This window comes from Phaseolus vulgaris, chromosome 2 (assembly GCF_000499845.2).
Source record: "Phaseolus vulgaris cultivar G19833 chromosome 2, P. vulgaris v2.0, whole genome shotgun sequence".
Classification (NCBI taxonomy): Eukaryota; Viridiplantae; Streptophyta; class Magnoliopsida; order Fabales; family Fabaceae; genus Phaseolus; species Phaseolus vulgaris.
The window spans coordinates 3,684,327-3,702,438 of NC_023758.2; the positions used below are offsets into that span (position 1 = coordinate 3,684,327).

Genomic DNA, 18,112 nt, shown 5'->3' on the forward strand with positions numbered 1-18,112 from the left:
ATATCACTCAAGTGACGACTCAACTCAAACAACACATAAACAATTTGTAATGATTATCTTCATCACTCATCATCCCGAGTGTGGACACTCAAGCAAATGTTTGTTGTTTGAGTGAATGGTATGCTGAGGCAACTTTCTCTCAATTGAAAATGATGACACTCAAGTTGTACATTAGTTGCTCTACTCAAATGAAAATCAAAACAATATTGCACGAGTTCAAAATTTGAAATATCATACAACCACACTAGGATGCTTAAGTTTTAGTGAAACAATGAGTTTCGTGTTTCTGGAACTTATTGGAAATGATACAACATGCATATTGCTCAAGCAATAAATGTTGAAGTGTAGAAGTGGAGTGAATGAGTGAGGAAGACATATAGCATCATTCTTATTTTTGGAGTATCTTGCTTAAGCAACATGAGACCATTTGAGAAAGAAGTCTCTCCTTATTATAAAAAGTCAGGTCAATCAAACAAGACGAGTTTTTTTTAAGTGAAATTTAGTTGTGTTGATAATGATGAGTTATGTTCAATGTGGTTAATTATAGATAATGTTATATATAGTTATATAAGATATGCATGACAAAATGTATATAAATGAGAATGATGTCATGAATTATGTATATGATACATGACTATCTATATGATATGTGACTCTTTATAGATGTTTGTGGTGAGATATACCTAAGATGATATTAGGTTCTAAGGATGAGCAAGAGAGATATTCTAACTTCACTAATTCTTTGATAATGTAGATTAAAACATGAGGTAGTGAAAAAAAAAATACATCTAACTTAGTAAGTATAAATCACACTGACATAATAAACTAAAATTTACCAAAGATGTTTCTCATAAGTCAAATGTTACTCTTAAATAAGGTATATTCAAACTTGAATATCCAAAAGATATCAAGTGAGAAGTTACTCTATACATTAGAGATATGTAAATAAAGACTATAACATCTTATTGATAATGTTTTAATTTATAAGATAATTAAGGAATTTCTTTTATAATAGTAATAATGTACCACAAAATAATAAATACGTATATGGTGTGATATATATAATGTGTATAGTGTTTAAAATTAAATTAGTTTACTCATACATGCATAATTATGAACTGCTATGATTGTATATAGTATGAGAACGTATATATGCTTTATGCTTTTATATATATATATATATATATATATATATATATATATATATATATAAACTTTGTAATAAATTGAAGTGTTATAAAAAGTATTTATAATGTATATAATAAATGAGAACTGACACTAAACCTATGTTTGTATTTATAGAAAAAATTATTTGTGTACATGGAAAGGTGAGTAAAACTGAGAAAAACGAGACATAAATTACGAAAAACAAAAAACAATACAAATATTATACGTTATTAAGAAAAGATTTACAAAGAAAGTAAATAATAATCGATTATTATCTAAATAATAATAATTATTTACAACATAATCGATTATATTAAAAATATAATTGATTATGCTTTTAATTGTTTTACTACTTTTGCGTTTAATAAATTATAAATATAACTAATAGCTTTATAATAATTATACTATTAATATTTTATTAATATATATTTTTATATTTTAATAAAATAATTTAATATGATAACGTAACATTTATTAAAATATGCTTTTATATTGAAAAATAAAAAATAAAAAATAAAAAAACAAATAAATCAACTCTTTTATAATTTTTTTATTTTATCACATCATTCATTTATAAACTTTCATATTACTTTTCATTTAAATCTAATATTTTGTAAGTTCAAATACTCAATTTCTCTAACATGCAAACAGTCTCCTTTTTCACTTACTTCTCTTCATTTTTCTTTCCTTTCTACTCTTTTCTTTCTCTTTCCAACCCCACAGTCTCCTTTTTCACTTCTCTTTATTTTTTTTTTCCTTTCTACTCTTTTCTTTCTCTTTCCAACCCCACCCTCGTCCAAAGAGAGTGATAGTAGGATTCGAGAACACCGTTCCAAAATTTTGGGTAAATAAAGCATCAAAATGTATATTTGGTTAAAGGTTTTATATCAAATAATTGGTTAAATCTACCAAAAAGTGAAGATTTAGAAAAATCATTTACGAAAACAGTTCACATTTTTTTACGAAAGTACTTACAAAAAAATGATAGTTTTGGAATGATTGATGAAAGATTAAAATTGAAATATTTTCTCAATCCAGAAAATCCTATTTATTTTTGTCGCTTCCTACGATAACCTTGAAAAACAAATTCCATTAAAGCAAAAAAATTCTTTAAATTAAGTTCAGATCTTGAACCTTTAAAATAAATATTAGATTGTCAATTAAATAAAAAAATATGAATTTTTAAAACAATGGTTAGTGTATACAAAAACCTAACCGTAAAATCTGATTATTTGACTGGTGGTGGTGCTGAAGGAGTGGTACTAAGTTACAATGGCTGTAGATAAAATGACCCCCCTACCATAACTTCCAATTCCAGCATTAGATTTTTCCCGCTACTTTCAACAGCATACAAGCAAAGACTAGACATTGGAGGTAAACTCAACTTTTCTTTCAACAATAATAATAAGAAGAAGAATAAGAATAATACCATGAAAACCATATATTAATGCAATCATGGTTACATCAATTACTCTAAAACTAATAGGTGGAAAAAAATACAAAATATTCAACCACAAGGATTTATGTGCACAAAACGTGAGAGGTTAAAATTGACTCATCCATCCTGTGAATCCCTCCCAAAGCATTACTATCATATCCTAAATTAGCAACTGCATAATCTAACACTCAGCCGATACACAGGGCAGTATCGCCAACCACCCAAACCTCTGAAACCATGAATCACTCCGAAAATGATTTTAAAGAGGAAAATGCTGCATGTGTTCTCAAACAGTCAGGTATTTGATTGCATCAAGGCGCCTGTGACACGAGTCAGAATACCTGGTATGATGTGTTAACTTCCGTATTGTAGATAACCTACTACGAGTCAACCATTTCATCTTGCAACTCGCTCGGGGCAACAAGTCCTGGAATAGAAAGCATTCTTTGTCGTTCCCTCTGTCTCTGAGCTGCAGCCTCTTCAGCATAAAGATCTTTGTTATCCTGCGGTAGAGGGGGACAATTAACAAACCTTGGTAGTTGCACAAATAAACTAAAAACTTAAGTTAACGATACACTTGTAACCTCAAATGATCTAAGTGAAGCAAACCAAAATAACAACCAGCCATGAATACATAGAAGCACAAAATTAGAATACCAGGAGGCATGTTACGGAATCATGAAGTTACGTATGGAAAAGACTGAAATTTTTTAGGTCATTTAACAAACAGATGCATTTAATGAGAAGAGAATAACTATCTTAAACAAAATAGTTTCTTTCAGCTGGTTTTTTCAGCTGGTACAAGGTTCTAAAAGGTGAAAAGTTTGATTTCATGAAATTCAAAAAAGAAAAAACGCAAAAGCTTGCAGAAATTTAAACAACTATAACTTGTACCAGCTTAGTTTAACAAAAAAAATGATGCAGTAGTCAATATTCTATTGGCACAAGATCAAACTTCCCAATTGTGGTGCTGGTGAAATGAGGTAAAACAAAAGCATTACCTGAGCTGAAAATTCTTTTGACTGTACAAGAAAATCCCGAATGTGAGTTTTAAATATGGCAAGGTCATTTGTTGACTCAAAAAGTCCATTAACAAATTGAGTAACCTGCAAATTTCTCACAATTAGTCTTCTATTCGGGCAAAGAATTTATAATATTAGTCGTTTCTCCTCAATTACCTCTGAAGCAGTCATGTTCGGAAATGAAGTGCTTAAAAGTTTTATTGTGAACTCACGTACAAAAGCTGCATTACTTGGGTAAGGATAAGGATTTGTAGCAGCATCCCAAAGAGGCTCAGTTAGGGAACCAGAGTCAGCCTGATAAATGCCAAACTCTTCATTATAGCAAATTTTCACTGACTAATGAAACAAAAACCAAAGTACGATTTTAAAACTTTACCAGACAGAACAAATGTTGAAGCACCAAGACATGTAATTTGAACCCAGGCTTATGAAAAGTGTCTGTCAAGACGGCAAATATCTCTTGCTCAAATGTCAAAAAGTACGTCCTATAAAACTGATTACAGAACTCTGATACCTGTTTAATATATGCAAATAGACATTAAACATAAAAAGCTCTTAGAGAAAAATGAGGGAAAACTTGAGGGAGGATCAGAATCATCCAGAACAGGAAAGTGATGGACAATAACAAACAAGAAAAACTAAAAAAAAAATAAAAGGTCGGTTTGTTTGAAAAGTTTTTTTTAATAAAATATGTAAGTTTCTACTTCTTTATGTCTAATTTGTTTATTTCATAAGCAGATTTCAGGTTTTTTTAAGGAATTTGGGCCAGTTTGTTTAGCTTAAAATAAGTGTTTTAGAAATAAGCACTTTATAAAATAATCACTTATTTTAAAAGTAGATAGGATTCTGCGGATTTGATTAAACAGGCACTTAAAAAAATAAGAACAAAATTGTTTATATTAGAAACATGTATTTGAAGTATAAACAAATTGTTTCACAGCTATGGAAATGAAGTGAGATATGGATTAAATAATATACAAAGACCACACCTGAAACTTCTTCAGCATCTCAAACAAGAGGTTTAGCCCAGTCTCAGCAATATTCCTTTCTGTATGCCGAAATGCCCATATTATCGAATCCATAACAAGCTTCAGTTGCTGTAACATATTAAAAACAACATCAGACTACAAAAATAAATTTGGAACAGTCACTGTTAACTTTAGACAAAATCAAATAAACTGCCACACAATTGTTTAGCATAGGCAGAGTATTAGGAAAGAAACACCACCTGACTAGACAAGCAGATCAAAGCTGGGAAACAATGAGTAGCTATGGCACGCAGTAATGAGAAGAAGTTTAGCCGATGCTCTGGGTAGTCTTCAAAATTCTTTGTAATCATCTGTGTAACAGAATAAAAGAATAATTACAAATCAGTTGATATCTAGGTGCAGATATTCAATAATTATACACCATCACAATTGATAGAATATAACTGATAATGAATAAAAAAACAGGACTTATAAACAATGTCAAACCAGGTTCTGAAAATCTAAGCATAGATTAACAAAAACCACGGACCAGAAAAAAGGCCATTCAACTAGGTAATATAAATGTGGGTTGGCATGCTGGAAGTCAATATAAGAGAATTATGATCAACTATGACCTTCACATCCTAGCAAAATAACCTAGACAATTACCTCCAGTGTGCACTGGAAAACAGCTTCAAATATGCGTGGGACATCTTCAACCATTGCAGCTTTATATCTGCAGAGTATATGAGAGAGAGATCTGAGTAATACATACTTCTTGTAATTAAAATAGCAAACATTTAGCATTCTGTTCCCACAAGCTTATTTTGGCTGAGGATGGACATTAGATACTAAAAGAAGAATATAAATGTAGAAACTTGAGTGTTAATGCTCGATAATTTAATTAACAGAAAAAGAGAGAAAATTGACATACTTATTTACAATTGTGGCAAAAAGTGACAAGACCTCTGATTCTCTTGCATCAGGCACATTCCTAGCATAATCTCCAAGAACAGGATCCATCATTGGTGGCACAAAATGTTTTGCAATTTGTGGTTGATCCTCAGCCTTGTCCAAGAATGTATCAACCAATTTAAGTGTTTCTCTCTTAACCGAACTGCATCAATAACAACACTATCAAGGTTAACAGTAATCTAGTTAGTACAAATCAATTGAATATCAATCAAACCCACCGTAGAAGTTTCACATAGGATGTTCTAGAAGCAAAAGGTCCACCCTCAGTAATACTTTTCGATATAAGCTCACTATACATTCTGTTACACATAAAACATATTATTCAATATTAATGGGAGGGTAAAAGAATATAATCTATATATTTGTTGCAAAAAACAAGAATCCATGTCAAAATAATATAAAGACATTTCAGTCAACAGAATATACCGGTACACGTTCAACACGTCCAAAAAGATCAATGTGATCTGTGGCAGGAAATATGTTCCTAGAGAAGATGCAACACTTGTATTTGTCTGCAACATAGAAGAGACTTAAATCACGAGGGGAAAAACCAAACAAAAGCTACAGACCATGGACTTGACAGAGATATTAATGGTTAGCTAATGTCACATAACTATGCAAGTGTTTTTTCCATACAGGTTGAGCCATTTGGAATAATTGGTTCATGATACGATATTGGAAGGAAGCCTACATTACATTACCAAGGGGTCAAAAATTGAATTTCAACAAAAGGTAGTGCATTGTCCATGCTTAAATAATAAGACCAAAAGGCTTATGCTTTCATGCAGGGACATGCATGTTAGAGAGTGTATCCACCATACAACTAATACTTTCAAAATAATAGATATGTGTCTAACAATTTCATATCAATGCTAGGTAGAAACTTAATATTTCCACTTCAAAAGCCTTCCAAGCATGCAAAGTGGAATTCTAAAAAATATACAGTAGAATCACAAAGTTTACTATAAAGTTATACCTGTAATATATTAAGAACATTTCGAATCACATCTTGATCCTTCAGAAAATCAACATTTTGATGTGCCTTCCCAATAATTTCCATCCATCTCTGCAGAAGAATGGAGTAGGATGATAATTCATGCATGTAAATAACATTAAATCAATAAAGGAAATAATGTGGCATCATAATCAAACAGATAACCTGATTCGGCAGCACCATCAACTTTTGAAGATATTCATCTCTCTTCTGGACATCAGACTCTGCTTGAATCATGTAGCCAACCTACAATATTATAATATCACTTAAAAATATGCACACACAAATATAAGCATATAACTTAAAGACTATCGATCAACTTAAGAGAAAAATGGATACAGATTCATAGAACGAGTGTATTTGATGAGGTTCAAGATCTGCAATTGTATTTGGAAGTGTAGTAAGAAGCTCGGAAACAAATGACCCATTTTCTCCAACCTGACATAATAATGAACATGATGATCATTAATATGCATATGGAAACGGAATATACTTGCTCATGGGAGGGTGTAAAAGGAATGAAATGTTACCTGAGTGATTACAAATTTACGCTTGCACTTCTGAACTATCTTCAAAAATGTATCGCAGGCCATATCCTAAAATAAGTTAAACATGAACAAAATTATGCAAAAATGAATTCTGAACAGCAAAAATATTCTACAAGTAAAAAAAATGTCTTGATCATTGAAGAATGCCACAGTATTTAAATTTTAGTACTCAAAATTGGAATAAACTACTAGTTAAAAATAAAAATAAAATAAGCTGGATGAAGGGCAACACACTAAACAAGGCATATAAGGATCAGAAATCAAATCACACATTGGGTTAAATACACCACTACTATAATCAAATTTTAAAAGAAAAAAGAGCATAGGAACTAAAGTGGAATATTAAAACTAAAGAATCTAATACTGATCTTTTAAGAAAACATATAATTTATTCTTGGATAGTTTATATAGGTTACTAACTGTAGTATTGAAAGTTTATGATACAATTTTAGGGGCATCATATTAAATTATTAAATATGATTGTAATAGGGGTTTCTGACTCTGGAGAGCAAATTCTGTTTTATTGTGTTCTGTGTGATTTAATATTTCTCTTCTCCAGACTCCAATATATCAATTGATGTTGTACAAATTTCAACTTTTAAGTCATTTGTCATAAACAAAGCTTCTAACAAAAGAAAAACACACAGCATAGATATATTCCAAACAAATCATGCTAATAACATAAAAAAACGAAAATCAAAACCTGAACTCCAGGATGTGTCTCGTGCATAAACTCAAACAACTTATTCACAACAGTTTTAAGAAACTTCCAATGAGCTCTTAAAAATCGTGGATACTGTCCCACAACATACCTGTCAGAAGAAGAATGCACATTATTCAACAAAGGAAATGCATCATTGAAAACAAAGAGCAAATGAATACACAATGATCACTTACATTATATTACTTGCAATAACAGCTTTATTTTCCTTTCCTTTTGTGATTTCACATAGGTTTAATAAATCACGTATGACCATAACCAAAAATCTGTTTTCCTGCCACAGAACCGAGATGTGAGTTTTAATTTACTTTTCTCGAAATAACACAACAAATAAAAGAATCCACAAGAAAAAAAACTAAGATATTTGCTAGGATACATATGTAATCTAGCCCATTGGGCCTGCGCATTGTAATGGTCAGAGTACCTGCGCAGGAGCCAATTCTCCTAGACTAGAAAATCCAGCTGGCTGCTAGCCTAATCAGCTAGATACAGCTATTAGGACTCAGTTGAGTTTTAGTTAGCTGACAGATCTGTTTGCAACTGTACTGTAAAAATATCAATATCTGTAATTTTCTAATTTCATGCATCAATTCAAAAACAGGAACAGAGTTAAGCAACATTGAGGATGCAAATAAAAACATAATTTTCTAATTTCATATCAGAATAAAAACAATAATTTAGGAATTATTTCTCAGTCAAATTATTCACACCATGAATACAACTAACATAGTCAGTAGGAAAATTATGTTATACATGCATCAATTCAAGAAAAAAAAAAACAGAATAAAGCAACATTGAGGATGCAAATATATTTACATTTAGGATATAGCAGTTTAGCTCCATATTACAAAGCCAAAATTGATGTTCATATGTATAAAAAATTATGTTATACATGCATCAATTCAAAAACAGGAACAGAGTTAAGCAACATTGAGGATGCAAATATATTTATATTTAGGATATAGCAGTTTAGACTCTACATTACAAAGCCAAAATTGATGTTGATATGTACCAACAATTGGGATGTATTCTAAGAGAAGATGGGTTTATATGGCTCTAGTCCTGTTACCATGTTTGTCAAACTCATAAACTCGAGTGAAGAAGAAGGTCAACAAGTTGAAATCAACTCTGAATTTTTTGCCTCCAATGGACCTTATTATGACAATGATTTACCATCATGACTCACATGATTTGAAGAAATTAACTCCTTTTTAAAATGATTCAACTTTAATAACTTATGTTTTTATGAATTTATAAATAACTGAGTCACTTTTGTAGTTTTAATTATTGTGATTTGCTATTTTACTACATTATTCGAATTATTGTTGTGTTAATATTATCGTGTTAAGCCAATGTCATTAATAAGTTTCTTAATAATCTTCTTTTTCTATTATGCAAGTCAAGTCCCAAGAGTTTCCGGGCGAACTCCACTGGACAAATTTAGGGAGGCTACATTGACATTGGGCTCTGCCTTGCATCTCTTCCAGCATTGCATTTCACCCAGAACCCTTTCTCCCAGTCCCAAGTCTCTGTTACTTCTCAATGAAGAGCGTTTCTTGTCTCATTTTGTGCCCTATGTTCTTTTATATTCCCTAAAATTGATGAGTTGGATTCTATTGTCTATTTTCAACCCTCAGCCAATCTTAGTAGGATTACGTTTTAGCAACAATAATGGATATAGGGTTGTTCACAATACACAATACCTGCTCTTCCAACATGGAACCAGATATAGATCCTATCGCCCAGCACAGTGTGTTCAAATTGTTCCACGTCCAGTCCTCACCACTAAGTTGTTTGCTTAACTTTCTCAGCATCTGCACATTACAATATAAAAGTTCACTGCTTCAAGTTCAGATATTTATATAGGGACAAAAATGCGTCAGTTTCTTAATTGCAAGTCAGTATATGAAAATTTTATCTCCCTCCAAAACAAAAGATTGATTTCTATTTCACATACCTGCTTTTCAGTATCATCATGGTCAAGATGTGACAAGTAAATAAGAGTCTCCCTCATGATCTGTATAATTGATCAAACTTTGACTAATCAGAATCTGATGACAGAAATCTCTCAAATTTATTCTTTAATCATCCAATAAAGTACAATCTTCAGAGGAAAACGGTTTCAAACATTTTCAATATTTTTACCTTGTATTGGACAAGAACAGCATTGTCTTTCATTGTTTCACGCACTAGATTTCCATTTTCATCTTCAACTATGAGAACCTCCTCCGGTTTTGCCATTCGACTGATCATAAGCATTCTCAACTTTGACATGGGACCAGCATAAAGTTGCCGACGCTGAAGAAGTTGTGAACCAATGCCGTCAACCATACCAGGCACCTGCTTGCCATTGAGAAAAATATAATCATCACCTTAACCATTCTTGGAAAGATGATTAGAAGGATCACGAGAGGCAAATGGAAATTTAAAGCGGAACAAAAATACACATTTGAAAATGGTGCAAAAATTGACAACATAATATTATTAATTGAAAATCATTCAGACAATGTATATTCCAAAATAATGATTTTTGGGTTTAAACCAACTGATCCAAACTATATCTTATAAATAAATATCTTAGATCTCAGAAAACAGACTGTAATAGGAATACCCTATGTCAGTGCACCAGAAAAAAAAAACAAAAAAACAAAAAAAAAAACTGATGAAAGACGATGAAGTAAAGTACGAAAATTTTCCATAGTTATTTATTACACCTACGTTTACCAGATTTCATTTTATTCATTAGATTCCAATTACAGCATCGTACTTCATTAGTTCATTAACAAGTATATATATATATATATATATATAGAGAGAGAGAGAGAGAGATTTCTTGGGAAGATAGCATTCACAAAAGGAATAGTACAAAAAATATAAATGGTTCTCAATTGCTTTAGTAGGGGAAATGATCAAGACTAAGAAGAAAATTATGGGTAAAGAACGATAAAATAATCCTCTTTAAAAAGATATAAGTAAAGAAACAAGGAATGGAAGATATTAATGTAGTGAACAACGTCCAAAATAAGTACCAGACACAACAAACAACGTTACAGCTAATAATACCAATATCAATTCTTAATGTTCAACACATAAAACTATATCAAACACATAAAAACGACAGGAACCTATTTTACTAATCAAGATCAAGGTATGAGGAACCATAAAAAGAGACAGCACCTGAAGTCCCATCATGCTGGCTGCTGCTGCTGCTGGGTTCTCCAAGCGGTGTGGCTCAAACAGTTCTGCAACCAAGACATTCCAGTAGTCCAGACAGACCTGATATTTTCCAGAAAACAAGTACACATAAAATTCTTGTACATTTCAGAACACTAAGTTGGGACACTTCCAGGGGTGGGGAGAAAAAGAGGTCTATCAGGAAAACTTGAGAATGAAAAACAAGTTTGAGCAATCACAACATAAGTATGCAAAGGGAAGACATATATGTCATCATCATACCTTAAAAACCTCAGTATCATCCACATATGAGATGTTGATGAGATATTCAAGACCTAATAGCAAAGCAGTTATATTCTCTTTAGTGGATTCCAGAATTCGAATATGAACCTGCATAAGCAGAAGGGTATCACCACACAACTATTCTTGTTAATAAAGACTTGAACACTCAACAAAGAAACAGAAAATCAATACATGCAATATACAGAAAAAGAGAAAATAAGCGGAAGAGTTGCTGCACAGATACAAAAAGAAAAACAAAGGAAACTTAGGCGCAACAGTTCATGATATGGTACATTCTTTCACCGGGTCTCATTACATTTCATAAATATCAACCTTCCTTGTAATCACAGATAACATAAAACTGAAAAAATAAACCTGCCTTGAAAAATGATGTGAAGAACAGTGCCACGTTTTGTATAAATGCCTAAACAGGGGGAAAACAGTCAGATAGATACTTCACAGGTAATTTAGTAGTAAATCAGGCTAGCTTATAGCCAAATTACATAGACTTACTTGTTCCTCACTTGAACCATGTGCATATGCCTCAGGTATATTAGTAGTGGGCGGAAGTATGCTCTGCATTAGACATAACACTATCCCAGAATCAACCAAAGAAATTATCATATAATCAAAGTAGAACAAAATAGATATAGGAATATATTGAAGAAAATAGGCAAATACAATGTGGAACAGAAAGTTATTATTAAAACACACCTGCAACTGAACCATGAATATGTTATACATCTTAATATGAGCATCATAGTAATTCCGAAATTGAAGGACTGCAACCTGTGAACATTAAAATATAATGCTATTCATCTTGAAAGTTTCAGGTAAAATCATAAGCACATAGAGGATGGAGCATACCTCAGTTAAACATTGCAATGTCAGGTTCTGATATGCAGGAACTGGGAAAAAATTTAGCAGTGTCTCGAGCTGTAATGAACAAACAACCAAAAGATTTCAGAATTCCGCAACTGCAGTGTTACTTAAGCAGAAAACTGCACCTACCAATGGTGATTCAAATATATAGCCCAAAGGAATCCATGATAAGAAGGCATGCAATGTAGACAGTGTTGCACGTATTAGTTCAGTTCTTTGGGACACCGATAACACGTATAAGCACAACTCATGTATGAGCTGAAATTCACTGCAAACAGTCACGTACAATTCTTAGCAATATGTAAGCACTGCACTCCTTAATAACTAAAATGAACAACTAGAGTCAGAAAATCAGGAGCGTAAAAAAATAGATGATTAATAAACACAATTGAGAAATCGGTTCCAACTATAAACTAAGACAAGAGAGAATGTCCTCCCCTGTAAGAGAGAGATATACCTTTCCTGATAAAGGTATTTGTGCAATTCCTTTATACATAGTTTAGCTCTCAGTATGTCAGTTATAACTGTCACTGTAAGACAATTATAACTGATAATCATGAGAGCTTCAGCTACATATATATATATATATATATATATATATATATATATATATATATTCTGTAACATAAGTTTATCTTTCTACACATTTGAACGAAAACTTGAGTTTATTTTGTCTTTTCTAGAGATTTCAATTTAGAATTCTCTCTTTTAATTAATTTATTATCACCTTCTGTTTGTCAGGGCCTACCATATTAGTATTTCCTTCCTTGAACCAGAAAATATGCCATATCACCAAAGTAAAAGAAAGAGAAATGTAATAGAATCCAAAAAAAACATCATCTTGTAGATTTTCTATAAACAAAGTCATTCAACATTACCTATTTAATGATTGTTTAAGCTCTTTTATCTTCTGCTGAGTCATCTCTCCTCTTGAAAAATCAAAAACCTCTTCACTCAAGAGCTGAAAGAACATTTTGTAATGTTACTCATTGATAAAAGGAACAATTTTTTGGTGGAAAAACGATGAACATACCTTCAATATTGCCATACAATTCTGACAAATTGTTTCACTTGTTTTAGCTGCTGAAACAAGGTCAGGAATGAAGCTTCTCCATCTCACTGGCCATTCATGCTTCAAAATCTGTGCATGCAGGATTTATTTGAGCAAAAAGTCATGTGCAGTTAATCAAACAGAAAAAAAATGTAATCAAGGAATGCAACAGAATTATTAAGTGAAAGGTAAAAGAAACCAACACATCCATTAGAAAAACAGAGGAAAACTACGGAAAATGTATAAATTTTATAGAAAAATAAAATGTGCACATTATAACTGGATGAGAATAACAGAAGTATACCTGAACTAGTATAATATCGAGTTTGTTGACATATAACCGCTCTGTTCGAAATGACACTTCATTGCGAGATAGCTAAACAGAAAAGGGTCAGTAAAGAAGAGAAAAGTTGCAGAAAGACTCTAAAGCATACAAATCAACACAACAAGTGTCACTATCTATGGTCTCTGCATTTTACAGATGTCGCTGATACCTGTACAATAACATCAGAGATGAAATTTTTCATTCCGTCTCGCTGCTCAGCAGGTAATGCATTCCATCTATATTTAATTACACCTTCTAGAACCTGTATATACAATAGAATTATAGTAAGAAAGTGGATAACTTGTTTGATACCCAATAATGTTGCTTCCATGGACACTTAACTCTATAAACCAGTTAAATGCAGAAGTCAAGGCAAAAAACAGTGTAAACATACAGACATAATACACAAGAAGTAGAAGAGTCAATAATTCCATCAACAAAATAACACCAAAACTGTACGGGGGTTAAGATTTCAGCAAATATAGTAATTAGGCCTATGGAAAGTAATTTTGGCTTCAAATACTTCCACTCAAATATTAATTAGCTACAACTGAAACAAATAATTATATCCTTTAAAATAAGCATACTTCCAACTTCGATTGTCACGAATAAAGCCTCAATCTAGCGCATAAACCTTGATCCATACAAAAAAACATTATCTTCCATGTTGTCATATTCTGAAAATGTTTACAAATTTAAATGAAAGGAAAGCTAATGAAATATTAAGTTCAATGAACAACATTGAACCTGCCTGTAACTTCCATTATCTGGGACTGTCCATAACTCAACCTAGTTGGGTTGTAATCAACACAGTGATTCGTTTGCGTACCTATTTTCATTAAAAAAATATTTAACAAGTCTTAATTCTCAACAGGGTGAAGTCGTAAAAACTCTCAACATTTGTTTCTCGTTGCATACAAATAACTTAAATATTAGTCGGTCCCCTGCATCTCAAAAATTCGTTCATATTTTATTCACAAGTAACCATCATTGTTTGCATGCGATGGCCATGTCTGTGCACTCTAACAGTGAATTGTGCTTAAATTCAAGAACTCGTCAAGCAACATTTATTCTAGATGATTTAATCAGGTATGCCAATGGACCAGATTCCTCTATAAAAACAAATGTAGTTAGTTCTGAATATCAATTTGGGCATTAGCGTATAACTTAAGGAACTATCTCCTGGATTTTAATCGTAGAAAAATTTTGTTGACTCCATGAAATTGTATAATAATCTAAAAGTATGATTCGCTATTTAGGACGGAAAAACGGTTTTAAGTCTTACGAATGAAAAATAGTCGACATTAAGTATTTACCCCACGCAATCGATCATCAAACAAACTAACCTGCAGGGCAAAGAACTTCGTATTTAGACTTTGAGTGTTCTGTAAAATATGCATGACTTGGAGCCACATATCAGGATTATTTTGCAAGTCGCGCAGAATCTGGTCAGCAGCAGTTCTCTGCATGGTTATAAAGAATCGTCACTTAAAAATCCAAAACAAGAAGTATATACAAAAAACAGAAGAAAAAAAACGGTGTGTTTTCCACATTGACAACACTACCGAGAGTTTCATTTCCCAACTCCACCTTAGTGAACCAAGTTAGTGCCTCAAGAAAGAGTAATTACGAGAGGCGAAAACAATTTAACAGTGAATGATTAAAAACAACGACTCCGTAAAGCTTCACATAAACCCTAAGCGCGTAAGTGTGTTCTGTACGGCAACACTGTTCTCACGCATTAGGAGACGCGAAGAGACAGTGAAAGCGTAGAGGTTTGGAGAAGCGAAACAGTGAGTGAAGACGAAGAGAGAATGTGACAGTGAAGAAGAAAGATGCAAATTAGGGAGAATGTTGAATAGTGTAGACGCAGACGAAAAGCGAAAGCGTGACGGAAAGGGAGAAGAAGCGTGACCTGTTCCTTGGATCCGGTGCCATAGAAGGCGGCGACGGTGGCGTCGAGTAAAGAGACGTCAATAGGTTGGGACAAATCCCTGAGCTTCTCCGCGGCCATGGGAGTGAACGATAAACCCTAGAATCTGAGAGAGAAGAGAATGCACGAAGCGAGAAAATATTGTGAAAGAATTGATTTGATTTGAGGAAGGAGAAAGAGGGAGGGAGGGAGAGGGCGTTTGGACTTGGTACGTTATATATTGTGAGAGAACACACATGACAGCTTGAATTTGAAGCAGAGTTGGAAATTTGGGGAATTTTTTTATTGTTATAATTATTAGTATTTATTATTATTCCGTCTTCTTCTGTTATTTAGTTGCCACCTGTTGCCAACACCCAGATTGAGACAACGCGAAACAGTATCGTTTTATATTATTCTTAAAATAATAAAGTTTCAAAAATTTCTACAAATAAAACACACTATTCATTCCTCTTAATTAAAAAAAATTAAAACTAAATGACAATTTAAAAAAATTTCAAATATTCAAATCACAATAATTAATTAAATTCAGGGATTAAAGTAAATTCATAAAAAAAAAATATTGTATTAGGGTCTCATTCCTTAGAAAATCAAGTCAGACACTTGTTTAATTTTGTTTTACGATAAGGATGTATGTTAATTAAATTAATAAAAAAAAATCATTAAATATTAAATGAATTTTTATTTTTATAACTTAATATGATTTTTATTGAATTTTTTATAGTTATAGTATCTTTATGATTAGTATCACGATTTTAAAGAACTTGTCTTGATTCTTAATTGATATTATTTTAACCAGTAAAAACACATTATGTGTAAATTTTTATGATAATAAAAATTAATTAAAAAATCCAATTTTTGTCATTAATTGTTACATAGTTACATAACTAACAGATTGACTATTATATGTTAAAAAGTAATCATTATATTGCTTCTTTAGGTTTATGGTTGATAGAAAAATATTTTATTATATATTCTGTTAATACTTAATGATTAATATTTTATTACGGTTTCATTCATTAGTAATTAATAATGGATATATTCCGTTAATAGTAATAAAAAGTAGAATCAGCCTAATATTAAATTTATATATCTATGTGTATAAATGTCTAAAAATCCTAAAATTAAAGATAAATTAAGAACCACGAGTCATAAATCATAGTTTACATAAATTCTGTTTTCCTGCCACGTAACCAAGATGTCAGTTTTTTTTTTAATAACACAACCAATAAAAGAATATACAGAGAAAGACAAAAATATGATTGCTACTTCTTGTGATTTCTTTCTATATCTTTTTGTGAATTCTTTTTATATCTTCTTGTGATTTCTTTCTATATCTTCTGAAGGATGGTGAGACATTGTTGTTACTTCTATGTCTTAATTCTTCAATTCGTGATTTCAATTCACGGATTTAAGTGATTGTACCAATTCATGAAGAAGAAAAGAATGGCAGAAGCAGTGAAACAAACCTGAATTGCTTAAACATAAAGGGCTTCTAAAAATTCCATAGCACTTGGTCCAGTTTTTAAGTTTTAGACTTCTAGTTGAAGATGTTCCACATCCTAGTTATCAAATTATTTTTAATTTTGCATACCAAATTACAACCTCTTACCTAATGATAAGGTAACAAATAGGAATTGTGTTCGGATTCTTGAAACAAAATAATATTTATCTTTCGATTTCAATTAAATTTGTTTACATAAGCATTTTAAAAGTTAATTACCACATCTTAGATATTGTTTAATTTAGACCTCGTAACCCTCTCTTTGTAGGTTAAAAGAGAAAAATATATTTAAACTATTATTGACTCTTAAATAATGTGAGACTATTGAGTTTACAATATTTATATACGATAATTGACCTTAACGATACTATTTTAACCGACTTGAGATCGGAATATTGACGCTCTCAGTAAAAATGAAAAGGGGTTCCAAAGACGAACTCTCATTTTACAAAGAAATTGAATAATAATTAAAAAAATGAACTCTCATTCTCTCAACTCTCGACTGAAAAACTTAAACTGTTAATACTTATCTTTCAACCTCAATTTGGAACTCACAACTCTATCTCGATGGGTTAAAGGAGAAAAGTATACTCTTAAGTAAGGTGAGATTATGGAGTACACAATACCTCGAATACGATAATTGACCATACCAATACTATCTTAACGGACTTGAGATCAAAATATTGAAACAATTTATGAAAATGAAACAAGGTTATAGAGATAAACTCTTACTTTAGAAGAAAATAGAAGAGTAACTCAAAAAATGAGTTCTCATTCTCTTAACTCTGGACTTTAAAACTTATTTTAATACATTCAATGAACTAATATTACTATCTCAAGAGAGTTGAGATCAAAACACTTTAACTTCTACAAAACAAAACATCATATGACATAGTAACATCAACAAAGTAACTCATAATAACAATATAGGATGCACAATTTATGGAAAGGAAAGAAAAGAATAATTCCATTGGGAAGGAGTTTCTGCATAAAGTCGCTGACTACATTTCCCAGAAGAGATGAGGAAGGAAACATATTTTAAACGAATAGAGGAAGAGGAAGCTGTAATTTTGCTATGAGGCAATTAAACTTTGAGGAATCAGAGAATTCTCCCTGCTCTCTCTTTTC

General features: G+C 31.6%; 1 protein-coding gene across 1 annotated transcript; it reads right to left on the reverse strand.

The window, feature by feature from the left end:
• Nucleotides 1–2,584: 2,584 nt before the first annotated feature.
• LOC137810307 (protein EXPORTIN 1A-like) lies at nucleotides 2,585–15,721 on the reverse strand. Its single transcript, XM_068611501.1, has 32 exons — nucleotides 15,463–15,721; nucleotides 14,894–15,010; nucleotides 13,717–13,809; nucleotides 13,527–13,598; nucleotides 13,205–13,312; nucleotides 13,050–13,132; nucleotides 12,301–12,439; nucleotides 12,157–12,225; nucleotides 12,004–12,078; nucleotides 11,803–11,865; nucleotides 11,669–11,713; nucleotides 11,290–11,397; nucleotides 11,011–11,109; nucleotides 9,979–10,173; nucleotides 9,791–9,850; nucleotides 9,537–9,647; nucleotides 8,010–8,107; nucleotides 7,816–7,924; nucleotides 7,095–7,160; nucleotides 6,904–7,002; nucleotides 6,730–6,810; nucleotides 6,547–6,636; nucleotides 5,997–6,082; nucleotides 5,789–5,869; nucleotides 5,530–5,712; nucleotides 5,265–5,331; nucleotides 4,856–4,966; nucleotides 4,617–4,724; nucleotides 4,004–4,141; nucleotides 3,784–3,921; nucleotides 3,607–3,711; nucleotides 2,585–3,108 (listed from the first exon to the last, which is right to left on the reverse strand). Exons 1-32 carry the CDS (start codon nucleotides 15,559–15,561, stop codon nucleotides 2,986–2,988), a joined length of 3,219 nt encoding a protein of 1,072 aa, XP_068467602.1. The 5' UTR covers nucleotides 15,562–15,721; the 3' UTR covers nucleotides 2,585–2,985.
• Nucleotides 15,722–18,112: the final 2,391 nt, after the last annotated feature.

Excerpts from the sequence above, each read along its gene's own strand:
- LOC137810307 (XM_068611501.1), bottom strand. The coding sequence starts at position 15,561 with ATGGCCGCGGAGAAGCTCAGGGATTTGTCCCAACCTATTGACGTCTCT. Across the intron at positions 7,925-8,009 it reads GTTATTGCAAGTAATATAAT|GTATGTTGTGGGACAGTATC; the intron begins GTAAGTGATCAT and ends TTCTTCTGACAG. Across the intron at positions 4,725-4,855 it reads TGATCTGCTTGTCTAGTCAG|CAACTGAAGCTTGTTATGGA; the intron begins GTGGTGTTTCTT and ends AATATGTTACAG.